Below are 16,113 nucleotides of genomic sequence, written 5' to 3' on the forward strand. Positions count from 1 at the left end.
GTGTGTGTGTGTGTGTCGGAGTGTTTTCACTTGTCACAGGCCAGAATTAGCAACACTTCAGAAAAGCCCTCCAGAATGAGCACACCCAGATAGATACTTTATCCTAACAGGAGAGAGAGAGAAATGGGGTGGTGAGGTGAGGTGACAAAAAGCATTTAAATACACAAGAGTATACAATACCATTAGAATGAGAGAGAGAGAGAGAGGAACAGAAAGAGAGAAGAGAGTAGATGGTTAGATAAAACAAATGTTTACATAGATAATAGATAGGAGAGGACTATTTTGACATCACAGTCATTTGATTTCACCTCTGTCCCTTCTGTCCAGCTTTTCATATAAGAGTAGGATATTTCCATTTTCTGCAGCATCTTAGAACACAATACAAACATTAGGAAAAATATGGGTAATTCTGGCAAAATCTGCCAAAATGTTGCTGAGGTTTCCCTGAAGCAGTTCAGACAGGTTTGGCTGTCGTTGGTCTTCTGACGTGTGAAGTGTGTTTGAGGCATTTATCTCTGAGGAATTTATGACTGTAATTTATCTTCAGCTGTTTTGTGGTGAAACCAATCTTTAAGCTTGACTACATTTGTTCAATAAAACAATGCTGGTAACACTTTATAAAAGGGTTCATTAATAGGTCATTAACAAAGAATATTTAATGCTGGTGCGGTGGGACTTTCTACTTGCGTGTCTTAGTAGGGCCCTATGATTTCTGCGATGCAGAAAACGCGGACCGAATCGCAGAATCCAGGCATACAACGGAATGTGCTCTATAGTGCAGAATGGCACATAATCTGGCAAATGTATTATTAATCTTTATCCTATTATCTTAACCAGAAAATAGCACTGAACTAGCAAAATTCAAATCGTGGTATGAATAACGTTAGAAATATTCAGATGCGGTTTAAGTATGTAATATTTAAAGGGGAGGCCTGATGTTCTTTAAGCATAAACAACATCTGCCAAGTCACAATGCTCAAAGATCAGAGAAAAGGAAGATATTTTCTCTAACAGAAATCACTTTTTAAAGACAACAATGAACGGCTCGTTGGGACTACAACAAGCTACTTCCTGCAGTAGTTACATCATGTTGGCCACATTTTACATAAACCCTGCCCCCTGGTACACGGATAGGATGATGGGCGGGACATCTCAACGCACACTCTAGGCAGTAGACCAATCACAATAGACTGGCTCAGCTTGACCGATCAGAGCATTTTGGAAAGAGGGACTTCATAGAACCAGAAACTCAACAGCCTGTTTTCTGAGAATCAAGATGACTGTGTAAAAAACAGGTGAAATATGAAATATTTAAAGCATATTTTGAAAAACGAAACATGAACACTGATTGTTTAGCACATCATAAACATAATAAATACTTTGAAAAACAGGCAAAATAGGACCTAGGGATGTGGCGGGGATGCCACCAGTTAATAGACGTGTACAAGCACCGGGGGTGGGGCAGTTTGCTGTGGGGTGGTCGAAGATGCGGCCGTGACGCATTTTACCTTCAGTTTTGATTTTGAATTAGCGACAATTCGTGAATGGCAATTGCTTGAATTAATGGTGGGTTCAATATCTTTCTTAATAAAAACACACAAAACTACACAAAATAGTCATCGTACAGCCGGCCATCAGGATCCTTTCTACGCTCTATACGTTATGCACACACTTGTTATAAATGCAGGGTGACCGCTTCATTCAGAACATAATTTTGCGAGTTATCCTTATGTATCTAGAGAGTCCCTGAAAAATAGATGCCACAGCTGGTTCTCAAAAAAGCACGTGGTGTCATTTTTAATCAAGTGGGGAACTGAACAGCGTTTTGTAACGTATACAGAAAACTTTCTGGAAGTTTAGACATCTATATGTTATGCTTTAACATTATAACATTATCTATTTACAGAGATTAAAATAGGCCATTTTATGGCTTGAAACTATACAAATGTCCGATTTAGCCACTGTCTATATATAAACGCGTTGAGGTCTCTACTGAATGCATACATTTAAATGAACTAAAACCGCAACATGCAGCGTTTGCAAATACCTTTATTACATGCAGATTAATGCTGACAAACAATGTATGAATGACGTAGATGCGCCATTTAGTGGCAGTGCATGGAAGTCTCTTGAGGCCACAGTATTTACTTTTTGTGTTCAACTATTGTTTAATGAATTATTGCTGATTACAAAACATTAAAAGTAGGCCTAATATAAACTACTCAGGGTGTGCCATTTGTTAATCCATTCTTATTTGACATTAGCATAAGATATTTATACAAAGCATCAACCTATTTTATTAAATATTGTTTAGGTGACTGTTAAACTAATAAACATTTGAACGGATATTTCCAAAATTGCCAGTCAGACTTGGGTAATTATAATAGTTTGTTTTTGTGTTGCCAAGTGAAAAATATCTATTTTTGGCAAACAGTTGCCTGTTTTTAATCATATGACATTTAATTAGTAACATTAAGGATTATTTTTGGGGGATTGTTGTTGGGCGAGAGAGTGCGTGCAGTCTTTCTTCTTTTTTTGTCCTTGGCTGATCACATGCCTGAAAATCTAACTCCTGCTGCTGATCTTTGCTTCTACACTTGTTCCGCTTACACTGAATGCAGAAGCCGTGTTCAGACGCGCAACTGTACTTTGGTCTTTAACTAAACTAAGTGATTTATTATTATAAAAATTAGGGTTGAACCGATATGTAAATTTTGGCCGATAACGATAACCAATAATTCTTTAATATTGGAAGCCGATAACCGATATATTGGCCGATATACAGTTTCTAAATATTAATATAACATTTTCTGAGACTGAATTCTGAAAAATGTACCAAGCCTACTGTACACTAATTAAAGATTCTTTTAATTTTTAAACTTTTCTGGTATAATGTTTATTTAATAATCAAATTAAAGATGTTCTTCCAGAGCAACCCAGAAAGGTGTTCTCAATAGCCAAAAGTCTAACAGGTCTCAAGACAGAAAGCATTCAGACAGCAGTCGGCTTCAAACAATATGCTTTTGTTCCTATAATTTACACATTCATAAATATCTACATACTACATCAACAATTTTTTGCTAATAGCAGTAAGTAAATGATCACGACAGAATGACAGCACTGTAATGTATTTTAATTGTGAGCAGCGTGCATCTGAAGTGGTTCAACTTGAGGAAATGATTAATAATTTATCGACTATAACATATCGGCCTAAATTTTATTATCGGCTAATACCGATAACATTAAAACTTCCATTTATTGGCTGATACCGATATGGCCAATAATTTATCGTGCATCCTTAATAAAAATTCAAAATGACGGTGGGGGTCGGTGCTGCGGTGGACAAGTGATGTAATCAGTTGGCGTGTGGACACCGTGTATCACCGGTGACACCGACTATCGCAACAAGCCAGGATCATCACCGGTGACACCGACTATCGCAACAAGCCAGGATCCCTTTAAATATGTGTATATATGTGGTTTACTTTATAATTTGACCACTGAGTATTTTATATACTTTATTAAATTGAAGTTAATGTGCTAGTAAAATTATACAAAATTGGTACTTATTATAAAATTATTAAAAATATTACTTACATTTAAGTAGACCTAAAAACTAAAGGAAAATCTAGGTAAGATACTGGTTTATTAACATAGTTGTACAATATACTCTATTTTTTACAGATTTCTTCCCTGTATGGGAAGTATCTACTGTAGGTTTTTTAATATAGTTTATAAGTGAATACTATAGTATACTGAAGTATTTTTTCATGTGGGCAAATATATTTGTATAGTAAAAGACGGAAAACACATAATCCAGAAAAATTAAAACGAAAAAATAAATAGGGCCCTATGTTACACATGTAAATGTGTTAACTTTGACAACTTTCACAATTTTCTACATTGCAAAATTGTAACATTTAATATGCACATTTAAATAGTCAGAAATAGACACGTGGAAGTCCATGTATCTAAAATCATGTTTGAATGATATACTGGACAATGGATAGATATACTGTACAGTATGTGAAATTTCCTAACATTTCTGTTTGATCATACATTAGTAGTCTGTTAAGCATTCTGCAATCTTTATTTTAATGAAACATTTACGCAACGTAAAAATGATAAAAAATTGTTGTAAAAAACACATTACTTTGTCTAACACACGCACACATAGAAAGTCCCTAGTGAAGCACCCGTATATCACGAAATGATGGGGAAAGACCCTCTTTTTACGGGTAATTTATTTATAAATCAAACCCAGATGGAGCGTTTAACAAAAGTAAAGTCATTTGCACTGTCTGTATAGTGCATTGTAATTATCATTGAAGCTCAGTAAGTGAAATATCATCATTCATAGAAACATTAATGTGATCACTAGTGGAGGACCGTCTCTTATACATGTTAAAGTGTGTCTATAAAGTGTGACGTCTGTTAATACGATATTACAGATTTGCCTATAGATTCTGTGTGTATGACACAATTAAAGCGCTGTTTCATAAATTTGATAATTGTCATCCACACAAATTGCTAAATATGATATACAGTATAAGCCGTGGGCCTGTTGTTGAGTCTTTATTTCATGTAAAATAGCTGAATTAATTTGTTAATGTGGTAACTTGTGACAGCTCTGAGAAAAAATTGAATGAAAACAGTTACATCATATATGATGGCCCATGTGTCCTTCACCCTATCCACTTTCAATTGCACTGTATTCTTGGTCGATGCGTTCTTACCAAATGAATTTATAAGAGGGGTGCTAATATAGTGTAGTGACAATCCCCTATAAGCAAGTGGCAACACTACACCACAAGTGCCATCTCCCTGCTTCTCTCTTTCTCTTAGAGTTTCAGCCACTTCTTCCATATTCCTGTGTTTGTTTGTTTGTTTTTTGCCTGCCAAGGCTCAAACTCAAATTATACCTAAGTTTCACACAGCCAGACTTTTAAATGTCGGCATGACTTCTTGTACTTTATGCCCAGTTAGACTGGAAGGGGTTGTCTGAATGACATATTAGTAGACTTCTAGTTTTTTAAATGCCATGTTGCAAGGTGTAATCTTAAAAACAAGGTTTAAAAAACAACGTTACTTTACCGTGACTTACAACTTTAAGCCTTTAACAGTGATATATAATTAAAGCTGTTATGTATGATTTTGCAGGAAATGTCAATTTGACACCAGTTGATTTCCAGATAACCCAAAAATAATTTACTCACCCTCGAGTTGTTCCATATCTGTATAAATGTCTTTGTTCTGAGGAATAAAAAGATCAAATAGCAATTTTTACATAAACTTATCTTTTAAAGCAAAGTAGAATACACAGTTGTGCTCAGGGTTATTCTGTTTACCAGCTACCTCAAACTAGGGTTGTCACGGTACCATAAACATGTCTTACGATACTATACCAGCTGAAGTATCATGATACCAAGTAGTATCACGATGCTGTGCCATATAATTCAAATCTATACAAAAAACACAGATTTAGATGAAACATTTTGTATTTACTACAGTAAACTGTATTATACTTTGCACTAGAATATGTTGTTGTATTAACTGTAGTAATTGGATAAATTGTAGCAAATACATTTACATTTAGTCATTTGTAAATACTATTAATACTGTTGTATACTTAAATATTTACTATGATAAGACTCAAAAACACTAGTATCTATGAGTTTTAGTAGTTTACTGTAGTAAATACTAAAGTACACTAGATCATTTTTCACGTAGGAACTAATTCAAATGTTGGACAAATTTCATTGATAAAGCAGTCTTTATAAAGGGAAATATTAGGCTTACTTTAAATGCAGAAATAAAACGGCCAGTAGGTGGCGTCAATTTTCCACTGAGTTAGTGAATCATTTAACCAACGCGTTCAAATCGCCAATTTGAATCATTAACTCGTCCGAGACATATAAAACATATAAAGCAACATATGCATAACTACGGTACTACGATACTACCGTTTCAAAAATAAAGAGGCATCGCGGGTATTTTGAAGCTTTAGCATCGCGATGCTACCGTAGCACCGGTACACCGTGCAACCCTACCTCAAACAGATGAAGTACCTAAAACAAAATTCTTAATATAGATTAAAAATTTGACAACCCGCACAAACTTAGGCAGATCCGACTGCTGGTTCTATGTTTAAATGTTAGCAGTCTGGTACGTTGTAAACATGACTATGTTCTGGCAGACCAATAAAAACCTGTGCACTCTGACTAGAGGAAATTGTATGAAGCCAGCCATCAGGTTGAAGCTAGAAATGTTGAAAAAGCAAATTTTTGAATGCAATATGTACCAGACAGTCTGTGCATGGTTTATGGATCTGGTTTGTGCTGTCTGAGGCTGTAAGATTAGCCTCACGTAGCTAGAGGTTTGATCTTAAAGTCCCCGTGAACTGGAAGTTGCGATCGTTTTTACTTCCGTATTTTGACGCATTTCCAAGTGAAATGGAATTTTGAATGAGAAAAGTAGGTGGCATGGCTTTCGTCTTTCTCTGCGATTTGATTGGATGTATAAAAACAGCCATTGCATTTTAAATGGAACTGGAAGCAGACTGACAGTTGAAGGGGAGGAGTTAATGGATGCTCCGCCCAAGCTGTCTAACAAAAGTCATTTAAGATGGACAGAAAAGCATTTTCCGATTTTAACAGAATATTGGGCACACAAATTTTAAAAAGAGAATAACCCACAGTGAAAAACTATTTACAATCAATGCTGCATGAAAAAAATCATTTGTAATTTTTTATTTCACCTGGACTTTAAAGTGTTGACGAACCACTCACTATTGGAGCTATCAATCACAGTTTGTTTTGTTTATACTTGTTTAGTGGTGGAGTTCCAAGTACAGTACAATTAAAAAGGTATGCGCTTACTCAAACAAATTGAGTTGAAGCCAGCCAGTCAGATTAGTGCTTACTGATCTTTAGTACTAATTAGTGCTTGGTCCAGAACTTCCTGTTTCAGTTTTTTAACACTACACAACAAAATACAACCAACATAACGTTTAGAACCAAATCAAAATGTTAAGCGAATATCTTTAAGATTTAATTATACATGTAAGATTTAAAAGTAAAAAATATGAAACCAGAAGTGCTTTTGGACCAGTGTTCAGTTGTTTACATCTTGTGAAGTGGTCTATAGCAGCTGTTATTTACAGGCAACCCAAAGAAATAGGAGGACAGAGGACAGGAGAAAATTCCATGAAATGTTGGGATAGATAGATTAGTGTGAAAAGTAATGTTGATGTGAATCTATGTTTTGTAAAAGGGCATTATCTTCATCCATTACCTTAACCCCTCCTTCAGCCCGGGTCTCCATGGCGATGATCTTTGTAAGATATGACCCCCAGAGATGTCTGACTAGCTTCAGGTTTACATAGGACAAAAGAAACGAGCAGATTTGTGTGTGTGTGTTTGCTTTTTTGGGAACACTGAGAAATGCCACCAGCAAGAAATATTCTTAGCTGACCTGTGCTTGACTTTCATGTTTACGGACTGCGAGTGTGTGTATATGTGTGTACATGCCTACACTGTACGTATGTTTGTGTGTCTGTGTTGGGCTGTAAGCTTTTATTTCAGGCGGTATCAGGACTTTTGACATGTTTTTGCAGTTGCTCAGGGCAAGAGCTTTTTCCTGCTGCAGATCTGTTTCTCCTCAAAAGAATTTGCGTGTTTGTGTGTGTGGGGGACAGAAACGTTCAGTGCAGGAAGTGGCTCTGGCATTAGAGAGAGATGGATAGGAGAATGTCAAGTCTTGCTGTGTGTGTGTGTGAGGGGGGGGGACTATTTTAGAGAATCACACAGGAAGTCTGCGCTGATAATCTGAAGATGGATGAATGAATATTATCTGCTGTGTGTAGAGGCATCGAATATGTGTGTGTGTGAGAGAGAGCGAATATGATATGTCTCTATGGGCTGCCTTTAATATTGTACGATTCCCAGCAGTCAAATCATGCTAATGTTATTGTTGACAATATTTGGAAGGCAATATTTTAAAATCTTGAGACATTAGCGTGCACTAGTGTGCAAGTCTATGTGGCACATGATTGGTGTGGCCCCACCCTGCCATATTACCTTTAACTCAATTCATCTTAATTCAGATTCAGTCGAAATTGAATGTTAACCTAATTTGTAAAAAATTAGGTGATAAACTGATTTCAATTCAGTTGAAAAATAAAACAGGAAGTTGTGTGCATAGATCAAAGGAAATATGAAATATTGATAGAGTAAATGATAATGAACAGAAATGATAAATTAGGAGTGAACCGTGTGAATGGAAAAACTGTTTTGTATTCAATTTTGTTTAAACGCACTGCATCTAGCAGTCATTGTAGAGGCAGCCACACTAGTTTTGGTAGAGACTGCTGGGATACCAGCGTTAGAAGACCACAGAGTCCCGTTAGAAAGGAACCTCACAAGCCTATTAGATATGGATTTAGGTGGAAAGCCATTAAGGGATCCGAACACCGGTAACAGAAATTTGAAATCAATTCTAAAATTTACGAGAGGCCAATGAAGGGACTTTAAGACCTCCGTAATGTGTGCTTTCATTCTGCTTCCTGTCAGCGGCCGTGCCGCAGCATTAATTTGTAGTCTAGCCGGGCATTCTCGGGAAGAGCAGACAGGAGAGCGTCGCAGCGGTCCAGACACACATCAATCTCTCAGCATCTGCTGAAAAGAAAAAGCCTTTGACTGCGTTTCTCAGCTGATAAAAAAGTGGCTGCCTGATGCGGACCTCAAAATACACGTTTGTGTCCAATTACACGCGGAGGATTTTAATCTTAGTCTTAGTATTCAGGTGAGGATTTTCGCACTGTAGACAGTTTCTCTCTCTGCCCTTTATCCCTGACTAAGAGCCCTTTGATTTTCTCTTTGTTTAGTTGGGGAAAGTTCAGCTACATCAAGTGTTAATACTGTCCATACATCGATCCGTCCATACATTGAGCTGTCGAAACATCAACACATAAACCAATCTGACTATACTTCTAAAGTGATTGCTTGTCGCATAGATGCACGGTTGTGTATCAACACGGGTATGAAAATCAATCCAGACCCAGTTAGCTCCTCCGCCCTTAGTGTCAAAGTCAAATATGAGCATTTATACTACAAGCTGAAACCATCTTTCTGCCGTTTAATCTGATGCACACGAGCTGAAACCGCAGGCTTGTTTTTTTTACAGCTCACAACGGGTCACAGATCCTCTTCCTCCCTCTCTTTTTTCCTGTGTCTGACCCTGAGCCAAAAAACGTGGGCAGAAATATAACCCTTTTATCACAGGGGGGTTAATTATCAATAAACACTTTAACCCAGGAGTATTCTTGACTGATACACAAGAGGACCCTAACCTTCCCTATGTAAAATAAAACATCTTTTATTATGCCACCGATGTGACTCGAGTCTACGTATCACATGAGCGAACATGATTTTAAACACATTCTTCCAAAGTAATACTCATTTCGTTACGTGTTTAACCTTTTTGATGAGGAAAAAATGACCGAGCGCACCTTTAAGGACCTTTATTATTGCTTGCTGCCCAACGATAAGAGAAGAGCGTCTCGGAATATAAACTGTAGTCGGGAGCGCAAACCCAATTAAGAGCACAATGCATACGTGCTTGGGCTCGCGCCCATGTTTGTGTCCCCTCTCGGCGGTTTGTTCTCCTACACTGTAATCATCATAATCGTCTGATTACAAAGACTTATTCAGCACTCCCATAAGAACTCTCCCCATCTGCCTGGTTCAAGTGTGTGCGTGTGTGTATTTTCATCTCTGCACAGATTCCCTAAGTGGCCCTGAGCCCTCTTTAGATGCCGTATAAGATGCGTTCTGATCAAAACCGAAAGCGACACTGTTGGATCTCATTCTGCTGCTGGACTTTACATCTCTGCAGTTTCAAGAGGGCAAAGCGGAAGCTAAACAGAACAAGAGAGACTGATAAAAGGAGCGTTCATCGCCACCACTGTTAACTAATGGACTATTAATTGTGTCTGCGCGTGAAGACGGTGCCTCCAGTCTGCAAGTCGCCGTCGCCTCCAATTGGCACACACTCTGGCACGACGTCCAATCGGCGGGCAGCCAGCCAGAGACTGACAGGGATTTAACTCTCGTTCCCCACCCACATCACTTAGTCATTCCACGCATTTCCGCGTCAGCTAATTAGTAACTCATTACCACAGCAATACGAAGTATACAGGCTAATGAGCATTTGATGGTAATATTTAACTTCCTTTTAATCAACGTCAAGACGATGGCGACTTGTGTCTTTTTCTCTCTCTCCTGTCCACTTCGCTGACGTCTTTAACCTGTCTGGTCATTTCTCGAGCTCATTTCTTCATCTCGCCACTCTCAACCTTCTCCTCTCATATCTCATCCCTCCCTGTCTTCATCTTCGTTTGACTCCCTTTCCATCCAGTACGGTCTGTTGGTTCTCTTTCATCCAGTCTTGTGTAGCCGGACCTTTGACTGTGGCAAGAGGTCTGGTGCATTTATAGAGGTCTGCTGTATCAGAGATGTATTTTCTCACAGTGATTATAATAGGCTGTCTTGGAAAGAATTGTGTTTATTAAATTAGTGAACAATATGTAGAGACTGTGCTGTATGTTAAAAACTCATATGTCCTTATTTATGGGAGTCGGATTGGCACATGGAGCGAGAAAGTGTTTTCCGTTTTAATGTGCAATAAGCATCAGGGACTGTGGGCGGTCTGTGGGCGGTCTGTGGGCATGGGCATCTCTTCTTGCCTTCTTTTTATCTCTCTTTAGCAGCATCTTTTCTTGTTCTTTCTTTCCGTCTAACCTCATCTCGTTTTCCGCTCCTCTTTCTCCCCCACCTGTGCTCTGCAATGTAGAAAGCTAAATGTTCTTTTCAGGCACAAAGGTCATGGAAAGGTCACGGTCAGCGTTTAGATTCTGGGAACTGAAAGGGAGCCGGGCTCTCTGGAGAGAGAGAGAGAGAGAGAGAGAGAGAGAGAGAGAGAGAGAGAGAGAGAGAGAGAGATGATCTCAATGCTGGAGCAGTAAATAAGATTTAGAGGATACAGGGCAATTTAAGCATAATCTTATCTGACTTAAATATTATTTTCCTATTAATCACTACTTGCGTAGATCCAAGAGGAGGAAACAGTTAGTAAAAGTTTCTTATGTGGATTGTGATACTACAAAAAACACATCAATTTGTTTGCGCTATTAAGCTGGTTTAACACAATTAATGCCTTTAATTTGACACAAACATTGTAGTGATATGTGTGATTACTAAAGACGCAATTCAAATTCAAGTCTGTGTTCAATACAGACTAAACGGAGAAAGTTTATGTACGTATTAAGCCTTATTTAAATGTTAACAGTTAAAGACATTTATAGGGAATTATAGTATTTCAGTAGTACAGTGCCTGATCAGAAGTGTACATAAAAGCGCAGAACAAGTTTTTTTCTTCACTCCCTTTTAAGTGCAAAAGGCTAATCACTTAGTTAAGTGCTACCGGAGCTCTTTTTTATTTCAATGGATTTACATGGTCTCTCAGAGAGGGTTTTAGCCTGCTGACAGCGTGCTGTTCTGTTGCATGTTAATAGTCTCACAGTAACTGTTACACCTTGTCTACTGGAAGCAACATGGGGTGACAAAACTAGACTGCTGCTATTATAATCAACGATGCTGTCTACACAGCAAGCATGCAATGTTTGCTACACTTGGAGTGTAGACACTGCTTGAGACTGTCATGCTAAAGCTGGCTGGAATTGCAGCTTTGAATTCATCCTTTGTACAGGACAACCGCTAGCCATCGACATTCAGATGCTTTTGTAAAATGTACAATTTTCAAGGCCCCCCAATTGTCTACAACAATATTTGAAACCCCCCACTTGACATGTATATTTGTATATTTATTTTAAATGTATATTTATTTTATAAAGTACTAAACGCCAAAAAACTTGATTTCAGTTGCTGTATGTTATATAATGCTCATTTAATTCAATTTTTTTGGCCTCAAGGCCCTTGATTAAACAACAGAAACAAACCTCAGGAAGGACAAAGTGACCCAACAGCAATGAGACCGAGAGAATGCAAAGTCATCTGAAAGTTGTGGAAAAATCAAACTTATTCTATCATATTCATTTTTCAACTAATTCTAAAATACATGTAAAATATTAGTATTGTGTTGTTTAAACATGAATATGAAATGAAGAGTTTGGTTCCAAATTGAGAAAACTCTGTTTTTGACGTTTTTCAAAAATCATGTTTTTTTATTGTGCATTCCAATTAATCTCAATCAAACTGCAGTTGGTTTGTTTTGATTTAAGCTGTAATAACTAAAAAAAATACAGCTAGCTAACACAATAAAACACAATAAAAACATGATAACATAATAAAAAACCTGATTTTAGATTTTTTTTAAATGGAGTTATCTCATTTTGGAACCAAACTCTTCAAATGCTTTCTTTGCAGTATTTAAGATCTGTAAACATTGTATCTTTTTTGTTATTTTGACCAGTTTGTCCCATTTCAATTTTCTGCAAATAAATGCAGGTAACAAATTATATATTCATTTGGAATTTGGGAGAAATGTTGTCACTAGTTCACAGAATAAAACAACCAAAAAATGATCATTTTACTTAAACATGTAGCTATATATAGTACATTCAGAAAGACTGAAAATAATTTTGGAGTGGTCTGTGTAAAGATGTAAAGATTGTTTTTGTAAACTACAACAAGCAAAGATTCAACATTAACTATTTAAGTCTATTGACTAGTGTGTATCGATGTCAAGTTAATTCCATTATTTATTTGGCTTCATTGCCAGGCAGTTGATTAACTCTCTTTGCTTTTTTGAGTTTGTTACCTTTTTCCCCAGTCTTTCACCCTTTTATCTCCTCCCTTTTCCTCTATCTCAGCATCTCTTTATCTCTTAATCACACTCCCTATCTATCGTTCTATCTATCTCTCCATCTTCTCTTTCATTCGTCCTCGGAGACCTTCTCTCTTTTCTTGGTGGTCGATGCATGTTTCAGTATAAAACAAGGGAACGTTTTAAAAAGTGTTTCTGATTTGTCCTTCATGCCTCTCTTTAAGTGTATTTCTACAAAGCAGCCGTTTGTTCTCAAGCTATTTCATCTATCGTGTTAAAAAATTGCCCCCATGAAATGAAAGTTAGAGTACATTTGAACTACTGTTGTTTATTTTCCATTTCATCGACTTCATCGTTTTGTTCTTTGTTTTGTTCTTTGCGTGTGTGTGCAGTGTGCTTTGAGTGAGTATTTCGGTTTACTGATTGTGTACGTGAGAGTGTGTGTGATATTGTGAAAGAAAGCAGAGATGGACGAGAAGCTGTACCAGTCTTTGGCGCGGCCCCACCCCGGCCTGGAGCTCAGTTACTCCAGCTCATCCGAGGATGAGGATGAGGATGGCACAAACCTTCATCACAAACACTACAGAGAGCCGCACATCCGTACAGACTACGAACCTGACCGCAGGTTCACCTACAACAGCCACAAAGTCCGAAGGAAACCCATGGAGCTGCCAAAGAAAGGTATGACCTAAACGGTTTTTAATAGACTTTGTATCTTCGCATTAAAACTGGTGTCTTGTTTACTCACTGTAAACCCGGATAAGTTGGCAATACTCAAACAAATCAAGGCAACTCGTTAAGTTTAGGAGGTTCTTTGTTTTAAGTAAGCAGAACTTTCAAATTTTGATTACTGTTAAACTAAAGTTCTTAATAAGTCTTTGTAATTGTGACTTTCATCCATTCATCCTTCTCATGAAATTAAGTAGACGGAACTCATTTTCTAAGTACACAAATAAGTAATTTTAAGTTAACTAAACTCAATTCTTTCAGTTTCTTTATTTTACATATTTATTAGTCTTAATGTGCATAAATCAAACACCTTGACCTATGCAACCCAAAATGAGCAAGAAGAGTCTGATCTCAGAACTGGCTTTAGCACTGTTATTGCTCACTGGGTGCACGTAGCCTCCCACAGCCTAAGCACATGCGCCACTCTTCTAAACAATGGTAACAACGAAACTGAAAAATATGTCAAAATCTTCAAAATATCCAAGATAAGTGAACATTAAACACTAACAAGACTTTAAGTTTACTGAAAAACACATAAAGTAATCATATTTTAAAATATACTCTTTTTTTTTTGTAAAGAAAAATGTTTAGTAAATTTCCTAGTGATCAAGGCAACACAAATTCATCAAAAGATGATCAACTGATGGAAAAGCACCGGGCATGTTTCCTGATGTCCGGTGTAGTCAAACACACTTTCTGCATTATTAAAAGTTGATTCAGGTGTCTGGATTGCAGTAGTAAAGCGAAGCTGCTGTACAGTTTCAGTAAAGTGTGGCAGATCTGTAGTGTCTTTCACAATTAAGCACATACAAGACAGACATTAATTCAAGATAGAAATTGCATTCAACATTTTTTGTCTGTGTTTGCGCCGCTTTTTGATTTGCATAATTCCTTTAGTGAGTTGGGTGGTAAAACAGTGCAGACTGCACAGGCAAACAAACGTCATCAGTGGGCACAATTCATTCTGGATTATAAGAATAACAATCACAAATGTATACAAATATTGTGAAGATGTGTTAAATTATATATTATAGAACTAATTAAAAGAAAGGGACTAAACAATGTTTTAATACAAATTTGATAATGCATAAGTCTATTTGATAGATAAAGAAGATAGATAAAAGATAGAAAAACAATGATGTCGTTTTTTTAATTAATTTTATGGTATCACTTTAAAGAAGTGTTTAATTTGTTTACATGAGTTAACTACATTAACCTAAACTGGTTAGTTAAAGGTCCAAGCACTACAGTGGCTGACACATAGCTAAGATATTGTAACATTTTTGTTTCTTTAGATGTTTCTGTAGAAACAACATGGCGAATTCCATGTAAGGGGACTCCACACATGTCACTTAAGTTTGTATAGTCATACAGTTGTTTGTCATACGGCTGTCTGTCAAACTGCATTCTACTTTGTATAGAGTACGCACCCAAGACTTCCACTCACCACACGTGGTGATGTGACAATAAAAGTGATTTTATTTTATTTAAATGAACTCTTATTCTAAAGTGTTACCAATTCTATTGTTTCATTTCTACATTTAAATTAGCCTACGTAACAAGCAATGGATGGGCAAAATCGTAAATCTGTACCAGATTGTGAGAATGAGACAACAACAAATGATGACAAATCATGGTATCGTAAGCATTCTTACGTTCCATCAAAAGGTGAAATAAGAAGTAAATAAAGAAATTAAGATCATAGTTCTAGAGACAACTCATTTTGTTTGTTGCTTTGATAGTTGCTTTAATTAAATATGGGATGTGATTTAATAAGAAACAGAATTATTTGAAAACTGTGTAAATTTAAATTAGCCATCAACACACACACACCAAACACCAAACACTATAACACTACTTTTCCATTAAATAATTATGGGCTCTATGTGTGTTTCACTTTTGAATAATGATATACAATTTAAATTGTAAAAAAAAAATTCTGCTCTCTTTGATATACCACATTCATGGAGGCCTCTTCACTTGTCTTGAGGGAGAAATATTTCCATTAATTAAGGAATTCCCCATAACTAAACGACATAAACAAGCACATACTGTACTCACACACAGCGCGCTGATGAGCATGGCTGTACTTTCTGCACCTGCCTTTAAAAACATTCATGTTATTGTTAGCGGATAGATGAATATATTGATACGTATTGATTAGATTGGTAAGTTTAGTCTATAGGTTTGTTGTGTTTGACTTATTAGTGTGCTGCATGTGAATGTGTCATATGCCTGTTGTGTGTTTTGTCTGTGCGGTGTGGTACGAGAGTAATGTTAATGCATCGTGTGATGTGTTTTAGTGTCAGAGTGTGCATGGTTTTGCGCGTTGTGGTCTGTGAGCACTATTAACACACGCCAGCGGTTCGAACAGGTTACAGTGAGGATTTTTGTTTCCTCTATGGAATCATTCGAATGCTACATGCAGAACAAAACATTCTATTCCTGTTACCACGGAAACAGCTTTACAAGGAAAGACTGGTAGAGGGAGGGAGAGAGAGAAAGATGAAAACAGACACCCAAGCCTCCTACCCTGACTTT

General features: G+C 37.0%; 1 protein-coding gene across 2 annotated transcripts in view; it reads left to right on the forward strand.

Moving 5' to 3' along the window:
- tenm1 (teneurin transmembrane protein 1) overlaps window positions 1-16,113 on the forward strand; it is a 147,319-nt gene that overhangs the window by 21,591 nt on the left and 109,615 nt on the right. For both annotated transcript variants that reach the window (XM_057352507.1, XM_057352516.1), the window contains exon 2: window positions 13,236-13,524. In XM_057352507.1, the coding sequence (XP_057208490.1) occupies window positions 13,311-13,524 (214 nt within the window). In that variant the 5' untranslated portion in view covers window positions 13,236-13,310. The remainder of the gene's footprint in view (window positions 1-13,235; window positions 13,525-16,113) is intronic.

The sequence above is a fragment of the Triplophysa rosa genome, linkage group LG2, assembly GCF_024868665.1.
Source record: "Triplophysa rosa linkage group LG2, Trosa_1v2, whole genome shotgun sequence".
NCBI lineage: Eukaryota > Metazoa > Chordata > Actinopteri > Cypriniformes > Nemacheilidae > Triplophysa > Triplophysa rosa.